This window comes from Fusarium flagelliforme, assembly GCF_020744385.1.
Source record: "Fusarium flagelliforme strain FIESC 12 MPI-CAGE-AA-0113 chromosome Unknown B0J16scaffold_2, whole genome shotgun sequence".
NCBI classification, from domain to species: Eukaryota; Fungi; Ascomycota; class Sordariomycetes; order Hypocreales; family Nectriaceae; genus Fusarium; species Fusarium flagelliforme.
The window spans coordinates 810,731-835,726 of NW_025763504.1; the positions used below are offsets into that span (position 1 = coordinate 810,731).

Here is a 24,996-nt window from a genome sequence, read left to right on the forward strand (position 1 = left end):
GGGAGCTACAGGGAAGCACACCTAACGTCCCCGCGAACATCCTCCAATAGCCTTGTCGATAGTTCAATTTTAGCGTCATATTCGATGCCCCTCACTAAGTTTTCAGTGGGGCCAGCGCTAATCCATTCAGCCTCGCGCTGTATTCTGGAAATATTTTCCTGCCTCGTCTGAAAATCTTCATCCTACCAAAATCGACTCGATCCTAATAGACACGCTTGGACGTGCCATCGCATCAATGGCTACACCGTCGCCTTTCCTCGAGCCAGGTCCTACCACTTCTACCGGTGACCTGGCAATTGTTCTTCTTTCACGCGACAACCTCCAACCTGTCAGGCTCGAGGAATCGACTGGCGCAGTTGATGGTTATCTCGAAGGCGCAACCCTCAACACACGATTCGGATCTTTCCCTCACTCTACACTACTTAACATTCCATGGGGATCTCAAGTGCGCGCATCAAATGTTGACACTGGCTCAAGAGGACGAAAGCGCCGCCGTGAAGCGACAGACGACGATACGCCAACGACGACTGGGCCAGATGAGGAGGTTACAGATGTAACATCCAAGCCTGCAAAGAAGGCAGTTGCTGCGGCAAGTGGCTTTATTCATATTCTTCGACCGACCCCCGAGCTTTGGACAAGCAGTCTACCCCATCGAACTCAGGTCGTGTATACCCCCGATTACAGTTACATTCTGCAGAGAATACGAGCGGTTCCCGGTACTCGCATTATTGAAGCAGGTGCAGGCAGTGGAAGTTTCACACACGCCTCTGCTCGAGCTGTATACAATGGCTACCCCGAGGATGACAGCGACCGAAAAGGAAAGGTTTTCAGCTTCGAGTACCACGAACCACGATACCAGAAGATGCAGGAAGAGATTCACGAGCATAAGCTGGATGGTGTTGTGCAATTGACACATCGCGATGTCTATGGAGAGGGATTCAATGTGGACGGAAAGTCCCCTTTGGCTACTTCGGTCTTTCTTGATCTGCCTGCGCCATGGGAAGCTCTTCACCACCTTTCTCGACAAAGACCCGAAAAGCTGAAGAACCAAGAGAACTGGGTCTCACCTCTTGATCCTAAGAGAAGTGTTTATATTTGCACTTTCTCACCCTGTATAGAGCAAGTCACCCGAACAATCGAGGAAATGCGACTCCTGGGCTGGACAGATATTGATATGGTTGAGATTTCTGCTCGACGTATCAACACTATTCGTGAGCGAGTGGGAGCGAACCTTCCCGCTGAAAGGGGCAACGTTCAAGCACCAGCAGATGTCAAGGAGGCCATGCAAAGGCTCAAGGAGATTAACAAAAAGACGAAAGAGTTCCACAAGGTTGCGTTTAAAACAACAAACACTGAAGACGACTCTTCAGCAATGGACATTGATACACCAAAGTCAAACTCATCCAAGAGCAACGGAAAGGTCGCTGAAGATGACATAAAGCCTTGGATGGCTGGAAATCTCTACCATAGACCTGAGACAGATCTCAAGACTCACACGTCATATCTCACCTTTGCTGTCCTGCCTAGAGAATGGACAGAGGAGGATGAGGCAGCTGCTTTCGCAAAGTGGCCATGCGGACAAGAGTCTGGTGGAGTGATTGGAAGCCTCAACAGACAGGCTCGCAAGCAACAGACACGGGAGAAGCTTGCAGCAAGGAAGAAGCAGAAGCAGGAGCAGGAAAATGATACCCAGAAAGAGGGAGCTGCCGAGGAGACGACAGAAACGCAATAATAAGGTGATCCGCTGATAAGCGGGTTGTAAGTTCAAACATATCGATTTCTCCGAGCCAATCTGCGCCTTAAGCGATCAATTGGGTTACATTCTGTTCAGCCAGTTGTGATTTCGTCTACTTCGAAACGTGATATCAATTTTCAATCACAAACCTGATGCCCAAAGAGCCTCATTAACATCATGCCTTGAATAGTCTATTCGTGGTTCGAAGTCGCGCCGCACGCGATAGGCAGCTGACAAGGCGGCCTTGGCTGAGGCCATGCTCTTTTTTACCAGATCAGGAACCTTGCAGGTCTAGTCAAAGTGCAGCTCTTCAATTGGCAGATGCAGTGACACCTGTCCAACGCTTATAGCTTTCACAAATACGCCTTCCAGATGCTTTGACCAACTAGATAGAATATTTGCTCATTTAGTACCCAATCAGGCGCCTATCGATCATGCCTTGACGGCGGCCCAGGAGTTCCTGGCGATACAAGAGGTCGAATTTTGTGTTTCTGATGCATGCGGGCTTCCTTTCGGCACCCAGCGACCAGAGTGAGGCTGTCGGGTGAGGATATATGTTGGGAAGATATGCGAACCTCGAGTTTCTGGCCCGATGCAGACGTTCTTTGTTCGAAGGGCGATCCCTGAATTATATCTGCTCGACGCATCCGTGTCCTCGTGTTCATTTTGTTCCAAACTGGTATCCACCTCATTCTCACAATGGTTAACGATAGACAACTCACGCATGAGCTGCAACACCCAACGACAGCCACAAAACAGATTGAGCCATCACACAGAGGTTCACGATGGTCAAAATGGGCCCTTCATAGCACGGGACTATACTACTATCGAGGTCGATATATATCATTAGAAGATATTTCATCAATACGGCCTACCGGTAAGGATTGGTTTGTTCCCAATGTCCGAGGCGGATATATTCATTACCAATCCGCTGCTGTTGAGGAGACTGCAAGCCAAAGCCTTCCCAGTCAAGCTCCGGATCTTTCAACATGCTCTACTGCAACGACACCAACGACAGACAATCCATCAGTTCATTTGCAAGCAGCATCTGACCCCACAACTGATGAGGTTGTTGTTGCCGAGACATCACCGGATGCTAGCTTATTGATGAGCGGTGCATTGCAAACAGAGGCAGATACGTCGGAAGCACTTGTGGTTGTAACGAGTCCGACCCAACTAAAGCCAAGATCGACACCATCAAAGAAGCATAAGGATAAGAAGAAGCATGGCAAGAAGTTAGATGTCGATAAGGGAAAGACGAAGCAGGTCAGCAACAAGACGAAGGTTAATAAATGGTTAGATGGTCTATAATCGGTTGGTTTGTATGAGGCAGTCGGTGGTTTTTGTGATTTTCATGGAGTTTAGAATAATAATTGCAGAATTGGAAGATAATGTCATTTGGTATAATTGAAGCTCGAGATGTCTCTATATAAATGTACGCACTGTGTTTCGAAGCCCATAAGCCAAGCAGTTTGTCTCATAACCAGTCACCAATCAAGATGTTGAACTTCTGTTTCAAGAAATAAGAATAAACTTAAAGACCGTTAACTTTAAGATCTTCATAAATATTTAGAATTAAATATTCGGGAATACTGAAATAATCAACGACTGTGCTCGAGAAAGCGTAAGTTCGTTGCAATCAACACAGTGCCACCTGGACACCAAACTTCCGGCCGGATCAACTCTTCTCCACCGATTCGTCGCTCAACCACCAAGCCTCGCCAATTTTCAAGATATACCAAGCTCCAGCTCAGCCTCGGCCTCGTCTACACGCGACAACTCGATACTCACACATCCGCGATCATGACTTCCACAATCGGTATTCCTATCAAGCTCCTGAACGAGGCGCAGGTTCGTAACCCCTTGTCAATCGCGAATAATGGGAACTAACTTGTTCTTGCAGGGCCACATTGTTACCCTCGAAATCACCTCTGGTCAGACCTACCGCGGCAAGCTTCTCGATGGTACGCTTTCCCCCGCCCTATTGTTTGTTTAGAAAGTACGGATTTGCTAACATTTCACAGCTGAGGACAACATGAACGTCCAACTCAAGGACATCACCGTCACCGCCCGCGACGGCCGCGTCTCCCATCTCGACCAGGTCTACATCCGCGGCTCCCACGTACGCTTCTTCATCGTCCCCGACATGCTCCGAAACGCGCCCATGTTCCGCAGCCGCAACGTCCGTGGTCGCGGTGTCGGTCTCGCTCGAGGTCGCGCAACCGTCAGCCGAGCGCGCGCAGGCGGTCGAGGAGGACGATAAATCACCTAGACAATGATTAATAGAAGACAAATGCGTGTTTTTGGCGTTCAGGCTTATTTGGATTTTTCATGAAGCTTCAAACGAGGGGGGTTTATATTCTTGGTCAAAATGAAGAGAAAGCAGGCTTAGGTGTGATACCAGTCCAGATGTGGAGGATATGGCGGTAAAGCTCAACGAGGAACGCATGGCCTCGTGGTTCTTTGAGATTTGACTAGATTACAAAAAAGAGGCGTCTGTTACGCCTGGTATCTCGTCACCATCTATTATATCGTCGCAGGTGCTTTTCACGTTCGTTTTAATGTACAGGTTCTCCTTTTACTTCATGCGTCCAAGAGCCTCTTGAGCCTTGGCCACGAGTTCTCGGATCTCGTTAAGCTCATCCCCCTTTTGTTCTACAACCACACGTTCTTGTGGTTTCTCACTGTTGGTAACAACTGCAACACTCTCTTCGACACCTCGGAGAGCTTTACGTCCCTCCTCGCGGACCTCACCCTCCCAGAATGATCGCGCAGCATCCCACTTCTTCTGCAGGCGACTGGCACTCCATGCTACTCCCAGTGCTGCTACAGCGCCGGCTTCGAAGATGGAGAAGTCGGAGAGGTAAACGAGGACTCCAAGGGATGTGGTCAGACCGGAAGTACCGAGAGACTGGACAACAAGCCTTTGAGCTAGGGCCTGTAGTGCTGGAACAGTCTCGTTTTGTAGGTATCGTCGTGTAAAGGCGATGTGACCGGGCCACTTGGGTAGCCCTGGACGAGTGTCAGCTGACACGAAGGGTTCCATCTCCCCTGAAGTAAGTTGCTTTAGATCATGGTTTGGGCGGCTGGCAGAGTATGGCTGGGGATACTTCTGATCAGCCTTTGCAGCTTGAGCAATCTGACCAGTGAGGTAGACAAGCTCTCGCTCTGCCGTAGGTAGGAATCTTTGATTCAGCATCTCGTTCGTGAGCATAGCGACATCATCCACTCTCAAAAACAGCTGCCACCACCCCAGCTTACGCCATCTCCGGCCTGTGAACGCCAAATCAAGCTCATCTTGTAACTCAGCATGTGCATTTTGTGACCATTCACCCACTGCTCGGTTCAAACTAGGGGAGAAAGCAGGTTCTTGGCCAACAGGGGCCTCCTCTTGGTAGATGTGCTTAATTTCGCGGCGGTTTTCAAGCTCGCATCTTGCCAAGACGTTGCTTAGTAGTGAGGCAATCAAACCTCGTACTGCAGGCTTTGTGGTCTCGTCTGGAGAGCTGACGCCTGACTTGAGCCATGTCGTTAATGCGGGGATGTTGCTGTCGAACCAGAGTCGCTCATACTGGATGGCGTTGCTTGAGCTCTTGCGGAAAAGTGACAAGCCCTTGTCCGCAGCGGATACGTTCACTGTCTCGAAGGGTGCATCGAGCTGCTTGGGATCGACACCCTTTAAATCCACCACTTTTAGTACCGACTCCTCTCCTTCGGCTGGTACCGATGTGACGCTGACAGCACCGTTGAAACCATCACCAACTAGAATTGCCCGGTGCACTGGAGTAGTCACTGGTGTTACTCGATGCTCGGCTGAAGGGATGGCGACCTTGGGAACGAGGACAGACTCCTCCACTTCGATAGCTCTCGTTTGCTCATCTCTGGCGAATTCAGGAAGATGCGTCTCCATAAACAGCAGCTCCAGGTTAAGATTGTTCCATTCAGCGGACGAAACATTCACCTCGCTGAGAAAACTCGATTTGGCGACAGTCAAAGTACTCTGCTGCTCCTCGATAGATCGGATTCGGATAATAAGAGGGTTCTTCGGGTCATGGTCCTTCAATTGGCGCTCCCACTCTTGCTCATCCTGCAACGGATCCGTCATGAGCACCCTCAACACATCCTTTGCCCTCTGTCCCGCATCGGAACCCGGTGCCAGTCCCAAAATTGCAACCCTCACAGCTTCCTGACCTGGTATTTGTCGCAGGCCCTGAAGGGCCAATTGTAATCTTGAGAGATTCACCAACGAAGGTGCGAGTTTCTGAATATCGAGGAGGTGCTGTTCAAGCTCGGCACGTGCGTTCGGAGACGTAGAAACGAAGCGTTTTGCGAGGGCATCGCGACGGGTCCGTATTCGTGGGCGGGCAGATGATGTGATGGAGCAAAATGGACATATCGAAGGCTTTGAAGGCTGCAATAAAGCGCCTAGTTTGCCTGCGCGAGGCAAACGGGCTCTCGACGAAGCCATTTATTTGGCCTTGAGCGAAATGATTGGCGATGGCGAGTTGAATTGGTGATGGAGCTTGGGTACGGTACAGTGCTGTAGGTACCAAACAGGGAAGCTTTCCGTTTTCGCGGCAAAGGACCGGCAAATTACGGAAGGCCCAGTACAGTAAATAACGGTTTGCCTCATTCAGTACATGCATGTGCTAGGAACAGTACCACACCTTACGACTCATTTGCTACCAACCAAACAAGCATCAGCACATCAGCCTTACAAGCTTGGAAAGCCGTTGTCGATCACTAGTGGTTCTTTCAAACCTTTTCTTGCCTCAGATGGGAAAAAGTGACGATGTTGCTCCAATTTTATTGAGGTTTTTACGTGTGGCCGTGAATGTGATAGGGAATCCTTCTGCACTGTTCGATTCATGTCTTAAGATGCCTGATAAGTTGCTTCTTATTGCGCGGTAGCCGCTGCTTCTTATGTAGGACTTGTTCCTGTTGTTTTCTGTATAAGATTCTCCAGTTTCGTCAAGTTGAACCGACTCTTCCAAGTCAAGTGATTACCATCTACGCCCATATCAAGTTCACTTGTTATACGCTCTATTGACTTGCATCATCTGATACCCCATATATCATATGACGACTTCTTCACATGGTATAGCTTGTTATTAGTTACCGAATAACCATCTACTCCAATTTCACTTTACTCCAACATGACAGCAGTTATGGATTACAACCCACCACCAGCATTTGGCTCTAATGGCCAAGATACCTCTCATGTTCAAATGTCCAATATCAAGAACTCAATAAGAGAAGCATTCCCAAAGACTTCAGAACTATTGAACCTTTTAGAGCAAACAAAACATATTCGGGACGATGTTGCTCTACAACAAAAGGTCGTCTCAGACCTTGAGTCACAGCTAGCAGACTCAAACAGAGAACTCGAAGGATTAGATCGCAAGCGTCTAGCTGACTTTGAGTCACATAAAAAGTATCGCGATGGCCACGCTATGAAGTTCCTTTACAAGATCGGCGGTAAAGAGAATTCATTTACAGGGCAGGCTGAGAGGGAAGAGCAGAATTATCACAACACTCTCCAACAGGCGCATCACGCCGCGGAACACAACTCGAGTGTCAAGGCAAAGTTGGAAGATGAGCTTGCAAAGAAGAGGGAGCTTGACCAGAGTATGCAGTATTACCTTGATCTTCAGAAGCAACTCGACGACATCTACGACGATATCTTTTCTGGCCCAACGCCTGATTTCCCAGAAGAGGATGAAAAGGAGCGACAAAGCGATGCTGCCTTGTCTACATATGTCTCTACAAAGTCGGCCTTCGAACTACACCAGAAAGCGCTGGAGCTTCTTGAGCAAGCAACCGCGACAATGTCAGCCGGTCTTCAACAGGTAGAAAAGGCTCTTCAGTCAGGAGACATGAATTCCATCCGATCTTTGAATCAGGGCAGAGAGCTCATTCAGCAGAGCAAGACAACAGTTGATCAGCTGGTGCAACTCGGCTCAGACGTTATCAGGCTTCCTCCCGAGGCTAACCCTCGTACTATGGAGGTTACATCCAATTTGGGTGAAGTCTGGGGAAAAGTGGATGTTACAGGTGGTCGACAAGAAGTGGCTCGATGTACAGCTGCTTTAGAGAACTGTCTGAGTGAAGCAAAGGAGAAGAGATATTATTTGTCCAAGGAGTTGAAGCGCAAAGGAGAGGAGATGGAGAGAGCGAGGACGGGGTTACAGAAGATTCGACAGAGTATCTTTGAGGAGGTTGTAGGCGATGACTTGATCAAATCATAGACATAGACCCTGGAGTTGTTCGGATCTCGGCTTATAGAATGTTCTTGAAGTCCACAATAGAATTGCTCAGCATCTTCAAATCTTCAGCTCGCATTCGCTAATGAATCACGATCAACATGATTCGTCTTTTCGGCAACGGTCGCTTAATTTGACAGTTAATGACACAATGCCAAGGATAAGTGACAGCGGTCAAAGCGCACTGAAAGCGTCCACTAAAGAATTAAAGACACCCATTACATGTGAAGAAGACCCAGAGGCTGCCCCAAAAAGGGAACCAAATCGTCATGGGAACGGCTTCTCGTTTATTCTCAAATGGTTTTCGTTTAAGCAGTTCGTTAGACCCCTGGAGATGGGCGTTGGTTCAGCCCATTCACAGAGCTCTAGTATGAGGCCAGTACAAAAATGATGATTCATGACTTTGGTTAGCACCAGGGGTTTATTGAAGCTTGAAAATAAGGGTGTTTAAGACAGTTTGAAGGGTCCTTGAAGGATTTAAAGATCCGAGGGTCACCTGAAGGATGTTGTATTGTCAACTCTTGTGATTATCGAGTACTAGCTTTGGATCTTCACTTCAATATGAGCAGTTCAGAAGGTATGTTCTATCTATACAGAATCATATAGATGAATTATACTAACAGATTAGGTCGTCCGCCTATTAATGGCTATGTTGACCCCAACTTTCCAAACCCAAACGGTGAATGGGATACGCCCATCATCATCTATGGCTACACTCCAGCCTTTTCTCTCGCCGTCTTCGCAGCAGCTTGGTTCGCCCTCTTTATGATAATCCATCTCTTTCAGAACATCAAATATCGGAGCTGGTACTTCATCACCTTCCCAATCGGTCTCCTTTTCGAAATCGTCGGATACATCGCTCGTTCACTCTCAGCAAAGAAGGACCCGTATCATCTGCTGTACTTTATCCTCAACTACTTCTTCATCGTCACTGCGCCTGTGTTCCTCGCTGCGGGTGTGTACACGATTCTTTCAGCACTGATTCCTCGTCTTGGACGACGATATTCTTTGGCGCCGCCCAAGTTTATTCTTTGGTTCTTTATTACTTCTGATGTTATTGCTACGGTTGTTCAGGTTACGGGTGCTGCTCTCATTGGAGTGAGACAGTCGAACCGTCAGGATCCCACCGTTGCGAACAACATTCTTCTCGGAGGTTTGGCCTATCAGGTCTTTGCTATGACTATCTTCGTTATCCTCTCGGCAACATTCCTCTTCCGCGCTCGAAGGGAGGTTAGTGGTCGTGGGAAGAAGCTTAGTATCTTCTGTGTCGCTTTTGCAGTGGCTACTATTATGGTTTATCTGCGAACAATCTTCCGTCTTGCAGAAACAGCTGAGGGTCTTGGAGGAAAATTGTACTCGAACGAGATTTACTTTGCTTGTCTTGAGTTTGCTCCTATTGCATTGGCTGTTATGCTCTTTGCTATTTGGCATCCTGGACGATGTGTAGGTAAAAAGGTCAGAGTCAAGGATTTGGAAAAGGAACAGGCTCGAGTCCAGAATTTCTAAGAATGATACCCTAGTAATTAGTTTAATATTTATTATAGTCGACAATCAAAAAATTTGATTTGGAATATTCATCCTTGATTCAGTGTCTTGAAGCTGTCATGTTTAGTGGCTGAATAGCTGCTCAATTAGGCTTCAAGCTCCACCAAAGCTTACAGCTTAACCACCACAACCTCCAAGCTCCCCAGCTTAACTTCTCTCATCAACAACTTCAACTCCAAAAAGGCCACATCATGCCTCCTCTACCACCATCAGCAAACCCTCTCCCTCGACTGGTAACATACTACCAAACCCATCATGACTCCTCGGGCAACCTCATCTCTCCTCTGCCCCTCATCACACAACCAAACATCGCCATCACTCACGTCATTGTCGCCGCCATCCACATAAACGATGACCCTGAAAAGATAACGCTGAACGATTATCACCCGTCTCATCCTATCTTTCAGACCATGTGGGCAGAGCTGCGTATCCTGCAGGCTTCAGGCGTTAAGGTTATGGGCATGTTGGGCGGTGCTTGTAAGGGCAGCTATGCCAAGTTAGATGCTGATCAGGACCAGTTTGATCGGTATTATGGTCCTGTGAGGGATATGATTCGAGAGAGGGCGCTTGATGGGTTGGATCTGGATGTTGAGGAACAGATGTCTTTGGGAGGAATCGTGCGTTTGATCGATCGTCTACGCAGCGACTTTGGTCCAAGTTTCATCATTACCCTCGCACCCGTTGCAATGTCTCTTCTCGACTTCACCAAGAACCTCAGCGGTTTCGACTACGAAGCTCTAGAAGTTATGCGCGGTCGCGACATCGCCTGGTACAACACCCAATTCTACTGCGGCTGGGGCGACTGCAGCAATCCCCTAATGTACGATCTCATGGTCCAAAAGGGCTGGCCACCAGAGAAGATCGTCATCGGCCTCGTCACGAATCCTGAGAATGGACACGGTTACGTGCCGTTTAATCCTCTCAACATGGTGCTCACGACGTTGCGGGGGCGGTATGGCAAGTTTGGTGGTGTGATGGGTTGGGAGTATTTCAACAGCTTGCCTGGAGGAAAGGAGAGGCCTTGGGAGTGGGCGAGGGAGATGACCAAGTTGTTGAGAGGGCATATTCTCTCGGATCCAGCTCCGGCACAACAAGCGCAGCCGGCTGTTGCAGAAAGTTCTGCGAAGAAGACCAGAGATGTCGATCCAGATACACCAGGTGGAAAAGATGTACCGGTGCCGAAGCAGTTCGACTACTACACGGATGGTTCTGATGCATAGACGCGATGGGCTATCAATATGACAAGTCCATGGCTGGTTACGACTCGACGTTTACTCAAAGTTCCAGGCACACCAAGAGTGCTTAGAAGAAGAAATCTGCTACCAAGACAGCTTGTTGACGAGAGAAATAGATACATCTCGCACAGAGTCTTGCCCATATGCGGCTTCAGACTCTGCTATAGAATCTACCTTTTGCTCCCAAAACTTATATTTCTGGCGCCTTTTGTGCTGTATTGGATATCGTGAGATCGATTTCTTCGACAATTAGGCTACGTTCTAACTTGTATACCAGACCCCTGTCATCTCATGCGGCGTACCTTGCTCCCATCTTCAGCTAACCCTCACATCATCATCAATAACCCAGCCCAAATGCCTCGTTCATATCACGACTCTTTGCCGCCATGAAGCTGAATCTCGGGCTCAATAACCGATTGCCGGTATTAGCTCGAGTTCAGCCGTCTCATCTGGTAGCTACTGCTACCGTTATTGCTCTCGTTATCAACGTTCAGCGTCTCAATCGTCTTCTCACTACAGCATCGCAAAGGCTGTCGGCAGTGGTTTTCAACACCTCTCAAAGACTCTTCGGTTTCGCTTACAACGACACAATCTCAAATAAACAGATCCGTCTTATTCGTCTCCCCAACTCAAGCTCAAGTTCTTCCCCAGATATCACTCTTCATACCTTCGACCTAGGCCAATGCCCACCATATCTCGCCCTCTCCTATACTTGGGGTTCCGCCGTGAAGAATGCATCCTTCTCGTCTAACAACAAATGCACAATAACGCTTGATGGGAAATCGTTTACTGTCCAGCCCAATCTTCACGATGCACTTTCCCAACTATGTCTCTCAAGAGCAGGTCACTACCTCTGGGTCGACGGCATCTGCATCAATCAAAAAGACCTAACAGAGCGCTCTACACAAGTGGCCATCATGGATCACATCTACAACGGCGCATTTGAGACGATAGTATGGCTTGGAACCGCCACAGACAAGACGAGTCGAGCTGTTGAGATCGTGCAGGAAGTCGCTAAAGGTGCAGAAGCCAAGATTATCGAATGGGGAAAGAACCAAGCATATGGGGATGTCTTTGTCGCTGATGATCCAGAATCGTTGAAGAGGAATGGCCTTCCTGGTCTTACGACGGATGATTGGGTGGCACTTGGGGACATCTACACAAGGGCTTGGTTCGGTCGAACGTGGATGATCCAAGAAGTCGCACTCTCCCGAACTGCAAATGTCCTCATTGGACATCATGAGATCCCATGGGACTTAATCGGTGATACAGCAGGTCTAATCAACATGTCCGGGGCTCTTGTCGGTCTATTATCCGTCGGCTCAGGCTTAGAACCCATCCCTCTGATACAATCTGTCATCCATGCTTCAGACCTCCACGTCACCCGCCAATGGAGCCAAGACAAACAAAGTCGATACAGAGACCTCTTAAGGGATATCGACTACTCAGTAGGTATACGCGGCGACCATCCTAAGAGACCTTTGCTCGAGCTACTGCTGAGTAGCATCGGTTTCAGAGCAACTGTTCCTCGAGATCGAGTGTACTCTTTAATCGGCATTGTCAATTACATGAACCATGCCAAAGGACGACCTCGCTTAGATCTCAAAATTGACTATGAGTCTTCCGACGAAGTTGTTCACACTCAACTCGGCATCAGCTTTCTCGAAGACACAAAATCTCTCCATCTCCTCTCCCTCGCTGGTATCGCCAGCCGAGCTAAATCGTCCAACCTACCAACATGGATACCCTCGTTCGACCTGGTTCATGCCCCTGTTTTGGGCCCCAGCTATACAACGCTCCCACAATTCGATGCTTCAGCTGGTGCTAAGCCAGGGTTCACCATCGATAAAGACCTTTACCACCTTAACGTCAAAGCCTGCAGTCCTCATCTTGGCACCATAGAGGAACTCGGAGAGCTATGGTCTGACGTTTGTCAAGGAAACTTCAACAACACCATGAAGATGCTGCTTCACTGTGGTACAACATACGCACCCACAGGCCAGCCCATTGTCGAAGCTTTCTGGCGCACTCTCATAATGGATAGCGATCTATCCCAACGTCCTGCACCATCACATCTTGCTGAATCCTTCTCCAAATGGATGCTTCTAATCACTATCAAGGCATTGATTGCATGTCAGTCTGAGAACCCATCCATATATGACCAATTCGATGCTTTGGAGCCTCTATGGACACTCGCCAATACTCGGGATTCTACTAATACTCTACCCAAAACGAGTGACATGATACCGTTATTGTTTGATCTTGGCCTACGCCACGACCCGACTGTGCGAGTAAACACTGAATCAGAGAACCAGGACAATTTCACCTCCTGGGGCAAAGCATCTGCTCATTTTGAAGCTCTATTACGCATAAACATTGTCGCAAATAGACGCCTTGTAAGGACTGTCAGAGGTTACCTGTGTCTGGTCCCCCTTCATGCTAAAGTTGGAGATAGAATCATGATCATTTCAGGCTGTGCTACTCCTGTGGTACTACGAAGAAAGAGTCCATCTGACAGTTGCTTTCAAGTTGTTGGCGACGCTTATGTTCATGGTGCCATGTTTGGGGAGCACATCACAGATGACTTCACATGGAGAGACATTCATCTGATTTGAGCGATTGAGTTTGTTCCTCCATTGCTAGCAGATATCTGTACAGAAAGCCGATCAACTAACGAATGACATAGTTTGACTCGTCATAAAATAAAGCGAACCATTGAAATACATGTCGAAAGCAAAGACAATGCCACATCGGACACCAAATATTACATCCCCTTTTCGTCCATAATGAACCGTATTACCCTTCATAAGACATACATCATACCATCGCCGAATCATATCGTTCAGACGCCCCATCAATCCCTTAAAAGCATGCCATCCAGGGGCTGCACTGGGCCTCAACGTTGTAGCTGTTGTAGCGAGGGTAGGTGCCCTTCATAGCACCCAGAATAGGGCTGAAAAACTGTGTGTCGAACCTCTTGGTGTCGCAAGAAATGCATGGCCCGCTCAGGAAGTTGTCGTAGCTTGTGTTGTAACTGAGATAGCCAACGGTGTTCTGATGAGCAACATCAATAGCCTGGAGGCTGAAGGCTTCTGGCATGACGACCCAGTGATCTGCAGTTGTGTTGCGCTTTCCGGGCACAATGGGATTCTGGTTGAACAGAGTGCTGTTCATGCCAAGATCGTTGAGAGACTTGATCAAGAGGAGGGTCAAGTGAGAGTCAGAATCGATCTGGATTCCAGCGCAATCGATGTTGATGGTGTATCCGTCCCCCTTGACAGGTTGAGCAACACATTTGCCAGTCTGTCGATCCCAGGAGAACTTCTCAATGAAGGCTTGCCAGGTGTTGGGCCAGTTGATGAAACGAGGACTGACAAGAGCGTTCACAAACAGCTTGCCAGTATTGGGGTCGGCAGGAGGCGGTGGCTCATTGCCACCAGTAGGGCTGGGGGTTGCAGGGGATGTCGAGACGAAAGTGGTGGCAGGAGGAGCCGGCTTTGTCTGCAGAGTGGAGGTAGGAGAGCTCATGTCGCTTGGACGAGGTGGAGCTTGTTTGTCGCGGTTGCAGACAAAGGCAGACAGGCAAACAGCATCGTTGGTGACTGTCTTGTTGAGAGCGGCACTGACAGGACGGCCACGGTAGGCAAAGCAGTTGAGCTCTTGACCACCCTCCTTGGTGGTGACAGCGGATCCGGCAGGCATGCCATCGGCAACGGCAGGGTTGATGTAGGCGGTCCAAACGACACCGTTGGAGAGTTTGACGGTGGTTCCCTTGGGGTTCCAGGGATATTGTCCGCCTGCATACGGAACTTCAACAGACAGGTCAGGGGCAGCGGGGAATGAGGAAGCATCTTCGGGCCACTGAATGTCTTTGTACCAGTTCACCTGGCGAGAAGTAGACCACTTGGGATGGGCCTTGTTGTCTCCAATGCCACAATCAGCAAGGATGAGATCTTCGTTGGGGTGACGAATTTTGGATTGGGCTTGGGCAGTTGCCAGAAGGGCGCCGACGGCCGCCAACTTGACAGAGACCATGTTGGAGAGGTAGTGAATTGTGTGCAATTGATGTGAGTGCAAGATGTGTAGCAGAGCTGAAGGTCGATTGTGACAGTGAGATTGGGGATTTGTGAGTGTTGGGTGAAGCTGGTGATGGGAGGTGTGAGGAGAAGAAGAGAAGATGGACAAGATGTGATGGAAGAAAAGTCATTAAGTCCTCAGCATTCAGCTGTGAGGCAGCCAAGAGACGTGGCTCCTTCCCTCTGTGTTGCCATTACCTCATTCTAGATGTTTCGTTGGGGATCTCTGACGCAGTTGAACGATGTTTGGGAAGGAGCTTGTGCGCAACGCAGCGAACAATTGACTCGGAGGGCAGGAGCAGACATGGAGATTATGCCATCAGCTGCCTGGACATTATACAGCTCATTACCAATCACCCCAATACGCGTCATTCCAAAATCGTTTGCAATCAAGTGACGTAAAAGAAGTTGATGCGATGAAGGAAGGAAGGAGTGCAGTATCACGTCTGATGTTGAGACCATGATGCCTTCACTCTTGTTGGGGGCAGTTGTCAATGAGTGAAAAGTCAGTATAGCGATATGATAGAATGGCACACCCACATGCTTCCATAGCATCATAGTAATTACGACGGTATTAATCAGATGCTTGAACTTGGTTTTGGTGTTGTAGACGTTCTTAAACAAATATCAGGCTCTGTATGGAGGTGCATTCCCATGTTAGGTTGTCACCACTTCAATTGTAAGTTACCAAGGAAATCACCTCTCCGGAATCGAATTTACATTCCTAGTAATCTGAATCGCAAAACCTTTTGTGAAAGCTCTATTCAAAAGCCATGATTCTCTCGAAACTAACAGGCACCGGGAACGTGTCGCTGCTGGTATGGAGTAATCCTTGAGCTAAGCACAACAAAAGCTTGTCAAACATTCTCAATAAACACCGGGAAAAGACAAAGGAAAAGCTCTTTGTATTCCTTTGTGTCAGTGATATGTTACATAAACAAATTGATCAACATCCATATAGAAGAGGATAGCGGAATTCGCAAACTGGCTACCCTGAAGCTTCATGAGAAACGCAGTCGTATCGCTATGTCAGCAGCTCCACCTCGGTCTGGCAGAATATCAACAATGACCTCTTCATTTCCACCACACTGATGCTGCACTAGGATCTCCAAGCTTGATCACCTCAGTTCCAGCATGCGCCGCAATCCGATATCCTTCAATTGGCGTCCCAGCCTAAGAGCTCGCGCTCCTCCACGCCTATTCACCTCAAACATCCGCGCCGAGTCAACCCAAGCATCCCGTATCGACCGCATCACCTCTAAGCTCCCCAGACGTCTGCAAAAATACACCAGCGGTTTACGCAACGCACCAGTCTCGCATATAGTTTCTTTCCTTATCCTGCACGAAATCACAGCCATTGTACCGGTTTTAGGGCTATTCGGACTCTTTCATTATACGAATTATGTACCTGTCGACTACGTAACGGGTCACTTTGGAAGCTATGTCGAAGATGGAGTTGGTCGATTCGAGAGATACTTCAAACGCAAGGGCTGGTTTGGGTTCGGGCAGCATGAAGAGGAGACGACGAGCACGACTACGACACGCCCCGATTCTAAATCCGAGAATGCAGTTGAGCGCTGGCATAGTGGAGATGGACGTTACAAGGTCCTTGTGGAGGTTGCTCTAGCATATGCGATAACGAAGGCTCTACTGCCAGTCCGAATTATTGGTAGTGTCTGGGCTACACCATGGTTTGCCGGAGTGCTCATGAGAGCCAAGGGGGTATTCACACGTAAGCCTTAGTCAATGAGACCATCAAGGTTGAGAAGATTTTGTCTTTGATTTTGTTATACCCGAGATGAAGTCATCCCACTTATATGTGCTTTTTCAATTCCGTCATTCAGGGCGTCATATCATTGACAAATTTAAGCCTTCTCGTAGACCCAGTTGAACTGGGCGGACTTCCAGGAGACAACCTCGCCCTCCTTGAACCAGAGAGCAATCTCCTTCTGGGCGTTCTCGACGGAGTCGGAACCGTGGCAGACGTTGCGGCCGACGTCGATGGCGAAGTCACCACGGATGGTACCGGGAGAAGAGGCAAGGGGGTTGGTGGCACCGAGGATGGCTGGAAGTGTTGTTAGCAATTGAATTAACGTTGGGAGAGGTCAAACATACATCGGCCAGTCTTGACGGCGTCACGGCCCTCCCAGACCATGGCGCAGATGGGGCCAGAGTTCATGTACTCAATCAGACCAGGGAAGAAAGGCTTGCCAGCGAGATCAGCGTCTGGGGATATGTTAGTATCAATTGATGCTTCAGGTGGTTGGTTTCGGTGACGAACAGTGCTTCTCGAGGTGCTCCTTGCCGGGGGTCATGAGCTTGATGGCAGCAAGCTTGAAGCTATCCAAAGTTAATTCCTGTAATGACGTTGATGCAGATATAAGCTTACCCTCGGTTCTCGAAACGAGAGATGATGGGGCCAACGAGTCCACGCTGTAGGAAGCATGTTAGTTGTGTTCGAATCAATGATATCAACGCCAAGGTCTGTTTACCTGGACACCGTCGGGCTTGATGGCAATGAAGCTATAGCAATGTCAGCACAAATTCAATATGGAGGGGCATCGACCCTGATGGGTGATAGCTCGATGGCGGGGTAGCTTACGTCTGCTCGGAGGAGGACATTTTGGCGATGTTCTTGTCTGGTATGACTTGAGATGAAGAAACAGAAGAGGAAGTAGAGATAGAAGGGCAGACGGGGACTGGAGGGGAAAGGCTTGAAGAAGGCGGTGAAAAGAGGATATAAAGGGCGAAAAGGGCGAAGAGCAGTGCAAAAAATGGCGGGGCAAGATTTTCCGCTGTTCTCCGTCTGTTTTGCTTGCTGTTTTCGTTGCTGTTGCCGCTCACGGCGGGGTCTTTTCGCTGGCGGGGCTCTTCAGCAGCCATGATGAGCTGGCGTTGAGGGGTCTTGGTAGGTGCGAGATCTGGGGAATTCACACGGACACGTGACTGATAATTGGCTGAAGTTGACACTTGTAAGAGCTGTCAACAGTCAACGGATACTTTTGAAGAAAGGAGAAGAGACAAAAAGGGATCTCTACATATACTGAAACATTAATAGAGTTCAGCCATAGTTGTGTCAGCTTAGTGAGAAACAGACAGTCGGGACAATACTCACAGGGTCCAAGACGTAAACAAGATATAGTAACAATACTTATATCACCCTTCTGATCAGCAATGTACAGTGCAGTCAATAGCAAAGAAAACAACCTCCAAAATGTAAGAACTCAATAAGCTGGTTCGCTATCAGGTCTAGTCTTCTACCGAAGCTTGCCCCGCCATCTTGGTACCCGCTCCCCTGCGTCTCACACCAGTCCCAATCCGGATTGGAGTTTCACAGGGGGAGCTAAGGGACAGCTTGACTTCGACATCATCAAAGCTGAGGTTACCCCCAGCACAAACCACAATAACAACCGAGACTTCTGCTAGTCAGAAGATTTAGAGGTGGATATAGTTGAAGAGGCTATATCTTTCTGCGAATGTTTGCTTGATATACCTACTACGTTTTCGGTCTCTTTGTTCAACCTTTAATTGCGGTCTGTTTCTTGACCGTCTCGACATCATGAGGTCAAATATGGCGTCGTCCTTTCGCTGGACGACGCTGTTGTTGCTGATAGGCACTCTTGCCTGCCTTCTACAATCAGCTGGTAAGTTACAAAAGTGAACATTGATCGATTCCAGACTCACAATCTCTCTAGTTGCTGTCAAGGAGAACGATTTCAAGAAATGCAACCAATCCGGCTTCTGTAAACGAAACCGCGCCTATGCCGACACCGCCCTTGCCCAAGGATCGAATTGGAAGACACCATACGAGATCACGGCCGATTCAGTAACTTTCGAGAATGGAAAGCTGGAAGCTATGGTGGTCAAGACCATCAACGCCAACGGAGATACCGTTCGCCTCCCCCTTACAATCTCATTCCTCATGTCTGGTTCCGCCCGAGTCACGATGGACGAGGAGAAGCGACGAAACAAGGATGTTGTATTGCGAGACGACAGCCCTGTTCGCAAAGAACGATACAATGAGGCTGATCAGTGGGTTCTTGTTGCTGGTCTGGATCTCGACAAGGACGCGCAACTTGCGCACCAAGACAAAACCCAAGTCAACATCAAGTTCGGACTTGAAGGCAACCATGAAGCTGTTATCAAGTTCTCGCCTTTCGAGATCGACTTCCGACGCGATGGCAACTCACATGTCAAGTTCAACGAGCGTGGTTGGCTAAACATGGAGCACTGGCGACCCAAGATTGAGAACAAGGAAGGCGAGGAAGCCGCTGAGGATGAGAGCACATGGTGGGACGAGTCCTTTGGTGGAAACACTGACTCCAAGCCTCGCGGGCCTGAAAGTGTGGCTATGGACATTACTTTCCATGGATACGAGCATGTGTTTGGTATTCCCGAACACACTGGTCCTCTGTCATTGAAGCAAACCCGTGGTGGAGATGGCAACTACGCTGAGCCTTACCGCATGTACAACGCCGATGTGTTCGAATACATCCTCGATAGCCCAATGACGCTCTACGGTGCTATTCCTTTTATGCAGGCTCACCGCAAGGGTTCATCTGTAGGTGTTTTCTGGCTCAACGTTGCCGAGACTTGGGTCGACATCACCAAGGAGAAGAACCAGGCAAACCCTCTGAGTCTCGGTGTCGGTGGAAAGATAAACACCCATACTCATTGGATTTCCGAGAGTGGTCTCCTCGACGTTTTCGTACTCCTCGGTCCCACTCCTTCTGATCTCACCAAAACCTACGGAGAGTTAACCGGCTACACTGCTATGCCCCAAGAGTTTGCCATTGGTTACCACCAGTGCCGATGGAACTACATCTCCAGCGACGATGTTAGAAACGTTGATCGCAACATGGACAAGCACAAGATTCCATACGACGTTATCTGGCTAGATCTCGAGTACACCGATGACCGCAAGTACTTCACCTGGGAGCCTCACTCGTTCCCTGACCCTATTGATATGGGTGAACATTTGGACGCCCATGGTCGCCAGCTTGTCGTCCTCCTCGATCCCCATATCAAGAAGACTGATAACTACGTTGCCTCCCAGGAGATGCTTGCCCAAGACCTTGCTACCCACGACAAGGAGCAGAAGCCATATGAGGGATGGTGCTGGCCTGGAGCCTCCAACTGGATCGACTGCTTTAACCCCAAGGCCATTGAGTGGTGGAAGACCATGCTCAAATTTGACAAGTTCAAGGGTACAATGCACAACACCTGGATGTGGAACGACATGAGTGAGCCTTCAGTTTTCAACGGACCCGAAGTCACCATGCCCAAGGACAACATTCACCACGGAGGATGGGAACACCGTGATGTTCACAACCTCAACGGTCTCACTTTCCAAAACGCCACTTTCCAGGCCCTCCTCCACCGTGAGAAGGGAGAGCTCCGACGACCTTTCATCCTGACACGAGCCTTCTACGCGGGATCGCAAAAGCTTGGTGCTATGTGGACAGGAGACAACCAGGCTGACTGGGGACATCTGGCTGCTTCTATCCCTATGACCATCAACCAGGGTATCTCTGGTTTCCCCTTCGCTGGTGCTGATGTTGGAGGCTTCTTTGGCAACCCCGAGAAGGATCTCCTTGTCCGATGGTACCAGACTGGTATTTGGTATCCTTTCTTCCGAGCCCATGCTCATCTCGATGCCCGACGTCGTGAGCCTTACCTTTTGGGTGAACCCTATACCCAAATCTCGACTGCCGCTATCAGACTCCGATATACTCTGCTGCCTGCTTGGTACACCGCTTTCCACACCGCGTCTCAGGACGGAAGCCCCATCATCCGACCTATGTTCTGGACTCATCCGTCTGAAGAGGCTGGCTTTGCTCTTGAGGACCAGTTCTTTGTTGGCGCAACTGGTCTTCTTGTCAAGCCAGTCACGGAACAGGGCAAGGAGTCGGTCGACATTTGGATCCCTGACAACGAGGTCTACTATGACTACTTTACCTACGATGTTCAAAAGACAAACAAGGGCAAGTACCTTACAGTCAGCGCGCCGCTTGAGAAGGTCCCTGTTCTACTCCAAGGTGGACATATCATTCCCCGACGCGATATTCCTCGACGATCAAGTGCCCTTATGCGATTTGACGACTACACACTCGTTGTCGCCGTCTCCAAGGATGGCAACGCCTCGGGTGAGCTTTACATTGATGACGGTGATACTTTTGAGTACGAGCAAGACCAATACATCCACCGCAAGTTCACCTTCAGCGGTAACACATTGACTTCTCTGGATACTGTGGGACGCGACACCAAGTCGATCAAGGCTGGCCCATGGCTCAAGGATATGGAAACCGTCTACGTTGACAAGGTCATCGTCGTCGGCGCACCCAAGACCTGGAACCAAAAGGAGGCCACAGTCACGTCCGAAGGAAAAACATGGACCGTCAAGATTCAATACCACGAAGCCAAGGGCAGCCGTGCGGCCTTTGCGGTTGTGGGCCGCGTTGGAGCCAAAATCGGTGATGACTGGAGCATTAAGCTTGCTTAGATGTAGTTTGATTAGAGGTGGAGAGAAGCTAAGAATAGACACATTTCTGGACACTGAATTGATCCGTGTTTCAACGGTCGACGGCAGCACCCGCGTGAGTGTGGAAAGGAGTTGTAAACACCATGAAGCTACTAATCAGGCAAGTATCGACATTGATGGCGCGTCCTGGAAATATGGATACATCGGACCAACCACGGTGTAATAATTGTAGATACAGGGTTAAAAATAAGCATGATTAGAGATGAATGGGATGCCTCAGAGCTGGGCCGATCACGATCGTACAGTAATGTCTGTGCAATATGCGGCTTGGAAGGATTAATGCACCCTTGGTGATGAGATTATCTGTTGATACCTTGACGTACCACGAACTTTAGATTACAAGGATAAGAGACGAAATGAATAGTTTATTTTATGACATTTTAGACTAGATTTAATAGCTTCATACTCCAGTACCGAGAGTCAGTGTTCCCAATCACAGATCTCTGTGCTGAATATCGTCTATGCAAACAGAGCTCCACTGAATGTGCACAAGCATTGATCCGATGCAAAGGATTTGCTCGCTTCGAGATTCGGTAAGTGAGTTGTGATACTTTGACTGGAGCAATGTAACCTCCGTGGTGAGATTAAGCTTCTTAGCATAGAAGTTTAATGTCCGTGTAAGGCCACGAATAAGATGATGTGAAGGTGAGTATGTAACAAAGCTTGAATTGTGAAAGTTGTTGCACACTTTATTTAGCTTGTTTTATTGGAAGATCACTCTGAGATAGCTTAGCCCGATCCAAAAGAGATCCAGTAGGTTCTTACTGTTGCATCAATTCAATAATATTACCCTTCTTCTCATACAGTCGCCAGGGTGCCAGAAGAATTGACTGCTGTAGATATAAGAGATGATACCTACCTGGTAACCTTTTGTTAACTTAGACCAGCACTTAGGCTACTTTATTTCGATGTTCTAAACCTTAGGATAATTACTCTATTACCTACCTACCTGACAGTCTATTGCTGATGGCTATTGTTTCTTTCGAACCAATTTCCAGATTTTACACAGCCTATATTATCTCCCTTCAAGTAAAGTCTTCAAGAATGGCACAAGTAGGATAGCTTGGTAGATAGTATTTGTGTAGTTCATGAACTGCATACCAATGTTGAATAAGATGCCATCAACAACACATAACAAAGCTTCCTTCCAACTCTCTCGTTTAAGTTACCGACAAGCTGCTTCCAGCGAAACTTATCATTTACCTCAATTACCTCGAATTCTAGAGACAATATAAAATAGAGTCCTTCCCACCTTCCCATTTCCAAACCATCCGACTACATCTCGACTCTCCCAAACTTGCCAGCTGCGAATTGGCAACTTCCTTCTGATTCTCACGACACGTCTTTCTCAACGTTGCAAAATGGATTCTTTACCAATGAATATGGATACCTCATCTGAAACCTCAGACTTTCGCTTTGAGTGTCCGCAAGTTGGCGGTTCAGAAGATCCCGAGACATACGAAACAGGAGGACAGCACCCGGTCCATCTTGGCGATCTTTACGACAACGATCGATATCGTATCGTCCACAAGCTTGGCTTTGGAGATAACTCAGTTATATGGCTTGCTCGAGATTCCGCCCTCTCTATTTGGGTAGCTCTCAAGATCGTGCGGGCGGACCAATCCTACAAGATCGAAAGAGACATGGCCGGTTGCCATAATATCCTTTTTCGATTCAACGACCCTCACTTTATAACTTACAAACGCCACTTTTACATTGACGGTCCCAACGGTCGTCATCTTTGTCTTGTTCTTTCTTTCTGTGGCCCGAGTCTGGATTCCATGGATAGATTACATCCTCGATGGGTTCGAATATACTCTATTCGGGCAGCCGCTCTGCTCAGTATTTTGCATCGCCGCAACATCTGTCATGGAAGTATTGGGCCAAGAAACTTACTTATCCCAATTAACAATCTGGATCATCTTGACGATGACGGTATTTATCGTCTAGGCAAGCCCGTGATCGATCGAGTGAGGACTATCGATGGAAGCATCCCAGGCCCGGAAACTCCCCGTTATATTGTCGGTTCTATTGACTTCCTGTCAAGCAGCGAAAGAATTTTATAGTTGGACCTTTGTATCATCGGCTTTGAAGAAACATTTTCTCCTTTCTATATACCCATGTGCATGGATCAGCCTGGGTTCCTCCCTCCCGAGGTAGCCATCGGAAAACGTCCCAGCCCAGCAAGTGATATTTGGGCTTTGGGTGTCACAATCTTGAAACTCCGATCAGGCCGCATACCATTCAACGAAGACGGTCACGGTGGTCCACCAGATCTGATCAACATGGTTGAAAAGTACCTCGGAGAAATACCGGAATCTTGGTTGGAGCCGCTATACAACGAGTACGACGCCCGGCCGACATGGAACATGGCACATAGTTGGCAAAGGCAGACACTCGAGACTTGCTCGACTCGCTCTTTGAAGCAATGGATCAGCGACATCTGGGACAAGCCGACCGATCTGAACGAGAACGAAAACCCTCCAGACTTTGTATCCTGTGAAGACGATACACACGTTGAGAGAAGCGACTGGCTAGAAAGCGACATTGCTGCCATCGTCAATGTAGTAGACCCCGTCTACGGCTGGGATCACCACAAGGAGGAGAGACCCTATGCACAACACTACAGCCTGCAGTTTTGGAAACCATCTGCAATCAATATCAACGGCGAGTTCTTTGACAAGACGGAGGACCCGGATGCAATGATGGCATTGTTCCCAAAGATCTCAGCCCGGGAAGTCGATCTTCTTTACGATTTGGTCACCAAAACGTTCAAGTATGAACCTGCGGAGCGTATTAGTGCCCCGGAGATCGTACGTCACCCCTGGTTTGCGTTGCGGGTTGTGTAGAATACATGGTACAGAAATACGAAGACTGTTCTATGTAAGCCATATTCCACAACCCGATCTCCGATCTCTGATGGCAATAAAAGAACACACAGCACTCTTTTATTATGCCCCTGTATATGTGCACCTCGCTACGAGGTTGAACACTAGGGCCTTACTTTAGATACTGGACAGGAGAAGGATTGTCTTTCGCGGGTTAGGACACCCAAAACAAGAGGCCCAGGAGCCAAGCTAAATTGATTTACTATACCCAAACTATTTTGTCTTTTATTCTTAGTGACCAACTTCTCCGACGTCTAAGAAGCCCTAGAACAACTGATGCTAGGGCAGATAAATGTCAACCTCCCAGCATCTTCCTTATCAACATGTGGGTGGACATGGTGGAACAGGGAGGATGCCCGTGTCTTAGAAAACCAGCGGTGCGGGCGTTTAGAAAAAGTCCAATGGGATTGGTCCCAGCTTAACCCCCTGAGCTTGAGCTTTGATCACTTTTTTCCCATGTGGTTCAGATGGAGATGTCTTTGCTTCTCCGTGTGAGGCTGTTACAGTTGGCTTATTATGTATATCCGCGGATTTCTTCAAAAGTTTCCATATAAAATATCTTGGCTTGTTAGATGTCACCCTGTAGTTCGGCAAAGCGGAGGTGACATGCTCTGTCTAAAAGTCTGGGCAAAGGATTCAGGTGACATTTTAGGGGTCTTTTGGTTTCACGATGCATCTGTGAGGCTCTTTTTTGTAGTGAAACTGTGCTACAA

The 24,996-nt window shown here is 48.4% G+C and overlaps 12 protein-coding genes across 12 annotated transcripts; 9 read left to right on the forward strand and 3 right to left on the reverse strand.

Annotated features, from left to right (window-relative positions):
• Nucleotides 1–149: 149 nt before the first annotated feature.
• B0J16DRAFT_332132 (tRNA methyltransferase complex GCD14 subunit-domain-containing protein) lies at nt 150–2,041 on the forward strand. Its single transcript, XM_046126685.1, has one exon. It carries the CDS (start codon nt 236–238, stop codon nt 1,730–1,732), a length of 1,497 nt encoding a protein of 498 aa, XP_045985908.1. The 5' UTR covers nt 150–235; the 3' UTR covers nt 1,733–2,041.
• Nucleotides 2,042–2,067: 26 nt separating this feature from the next.
• Nucleotides 2,068–3,190, forward strand: B0J16DRAFT_332133 (uncharacterized protein). Its single transcript, XM_046126686.1, has one exon. The coding sequence runs from the start codon at nt 2,435–2,437 to the stop codon at nt 3,044–3,046; it is 612 nt and encodes a 203-aa protein (XP_045985909.1). The 5' UTR covers nt 2,068–2,434; the 3' UTR covers nt 3,047–3,190.
• Nucleotides 3,191–3,538: 348 nt separating this feature from the next.
• On the forward strand, nt 3,539–3,998 carry B0J16DRAFT_263785 (uncharacterized protein; the record flags this gene model as incomplete). The annotated part of the gene is made up of 3 exons (XM_046123335.1): nt 3,539–3,586; nt 3,639–3,699; nt 3,760–3,998. 3 exons carry the CDS (start codon nt 3,539–3,541, stop codon nt 3,996–3,998), a joined length of 348 nt encoding a protein of 115 aa, XP_045985910.1.
• A 158-nt stretch (nt 3,999–4,156) lies between these two features.
• Nucleotides 4,157–6,254, reverse strand: B0J16DRAFT_52566 (uncharacterized protein). Its single transcript, XM_046133995.1, has one exon. It carries the CDS (start codon nt 6,201–6,203, stop codon nt 4,314–4,316), a length of 1,890 nt encoding a protein of 629 aa, XP_045985911.1. The 5' UTR covers nt 6,204–6,254; the 3' UTR covers nt 4,157–4,313.
• Nucleotides 6,255–6,687: 433 nt separating this feature from the next.
• On the forward strand, nt 6,688–8,087 carry B0J16DRAFT_52572 (uncharacterized protein). Its single transcript, XM_046133996.1, has one exon. It carries the CDS (start codon nt 6,892–6,894, stop codon nt 7,981–7,983), a length of 1,092 nt encoding a protein of 363 aa, XP_045985912.1. The 5' UTR covers nt 6,688–6,891; the 3' UTR covers nt 7,984–8,087.
• A 102-nt stretch (nt 8,088–8,189) lies between these two features.
• Nucleotides 8,190–10,960, forward strand: B0J16DRAFT_368296 (glycoside hydrolase superfamily). Its single transcript, XM_046130205.1, has 3 exons — nt 8,190–8,575; nt 8,627–9,441; nt 9,642–10,960. Exons 1-3 carry the CDS (start codon nt 8,560–8,562, stop codon nt 10,761–10,763), a joined length of 1,953 nt encoding a protein of 650 aa, XP_045985913.1. The 5' UTR covers nt 8,190–8,559; the 3' UTR covers nt 10,764–10,960.
• A 914-nt stretch (nt 10,961–11,874) lies between these two features.
• On the forward strand, nt 11,875–13,548 carry B0J16DRAFT_52582 (uncharacterized protein). Its single transcript, XM_046133997.1, has 2 exons — nt 11,875–13,401; nt 13,465–13,548. Exon 1 carries the CDS (start codon nt 11,966–11,968, stop codon nt 13,391–13,393), a length of 1,428 nt encoding a protein of 475 aa, XP_045985914.1. The 5' UTR covers nt 11,875–11,965; the 3' UTR covers nt 13,394–13,401; nt 13,465–13,548.
• On the reverse strand, nt 13,402–14,936 carry B0J16DRAFT_52592 (uncharacterized protein). The gene has a single exon (XM_046133998.1). The coding sequence runs from the start codon at nt 14,811–14,813 to the stop codon at nt 13,641–13,643; it is 1,173 nt and encodes a 390-aa protein (XP_045985915.1). The 5' UTR covers nt 14,814–14,936; the 3' UTR covers nt 13,402–13,640.
• A 979-nt stretch (nt 14,937–15,915) lies between these two features.
• B0J16DRAFT_52608 (uncharacterized protein) lies at nt 15,916–16,853 on the forward strand. Its single transcript, XM_046134000.1, has one exon. It carries the CDS (start codon nt 15,989–15,991, stop codon nt 16,595–16,597), a length of 609 nt encoding a protein of 202 aa, XP_045985916.1. The 5' UTR covers nt 15,916–15,988; the 3' UTR covers nt 16,598–16,853.
• Nucleotides 16,659–18,026, reverse strand: B0J16DRAFT_52599 (nucleoside diphosphate kinase). Its single transcript, XM_046133999.1, has 7 exons — nt 17,970–18,026; nt 17,457–17,919; nt 17,347–17,377; nt 17,244–17,287; nt 17,136–17,194; nt 16,970–17,080; nt 16,659–16,919 (listed from the first exon to the last, which is right to left on the reverse strand). Exons 2-7 carry the CDS (start codon nt 17,735–17,737, stop codon nt 16,720–16,722), a joined length of 726 nt encoding a protein of 241 aa, XP_045985917.1. The 5' UTR covers nt 17,738–17,919; nt 17,970–18,026; the 3' UTR covers nt 16,659–16,719.
• A 215-nt stretch (nt 18,027–18,241) lies between these two features.
• Nucleotides 18,242–21,748, forward strand: B0J16DRAFT_299268 (glycosyl hydrolases family 31-domain-containing protein). The gene is made up of 2 exons (XM_046124527.1): nt 18,242–18,498; nt 18,550–21,748. The coding sequence occupies exons 1-2, from the start codon at nt 18,414–18,416 to the stop codon at nt 21,354–21,356; spliced, it is 2,892 nt and encodes a 963-aa protein (XP_045985918.1). The 5' UTR covers nt 18,242–18,413; the 3' UTR covers nt 21,357–21,748.
• A 1,008-nt stretch (nt 21,749–22,756) lies between these two features.
• B0J16DRAFT_410765 (kinase-like domain-containing protein) lies at nt 22,757–24,244 on the forward strand (the record flags this gene model as incomplete). The annotated part of the gene is made up of 2 exons (XM_046133183.1): nt 22,757–23,416; nt 23,462–24,244. The coding sequence occupies 2 exons, from the start codon at nt 22,757–22,759 to the stop codon at nt 24,242–24,244; spliced, it is 1,443 nt and encodes a 480-aa protein (XP_045985919.1).
• Between the last annotated feature and the right edge of the window lie 752 nt (nt 24,245–24,996).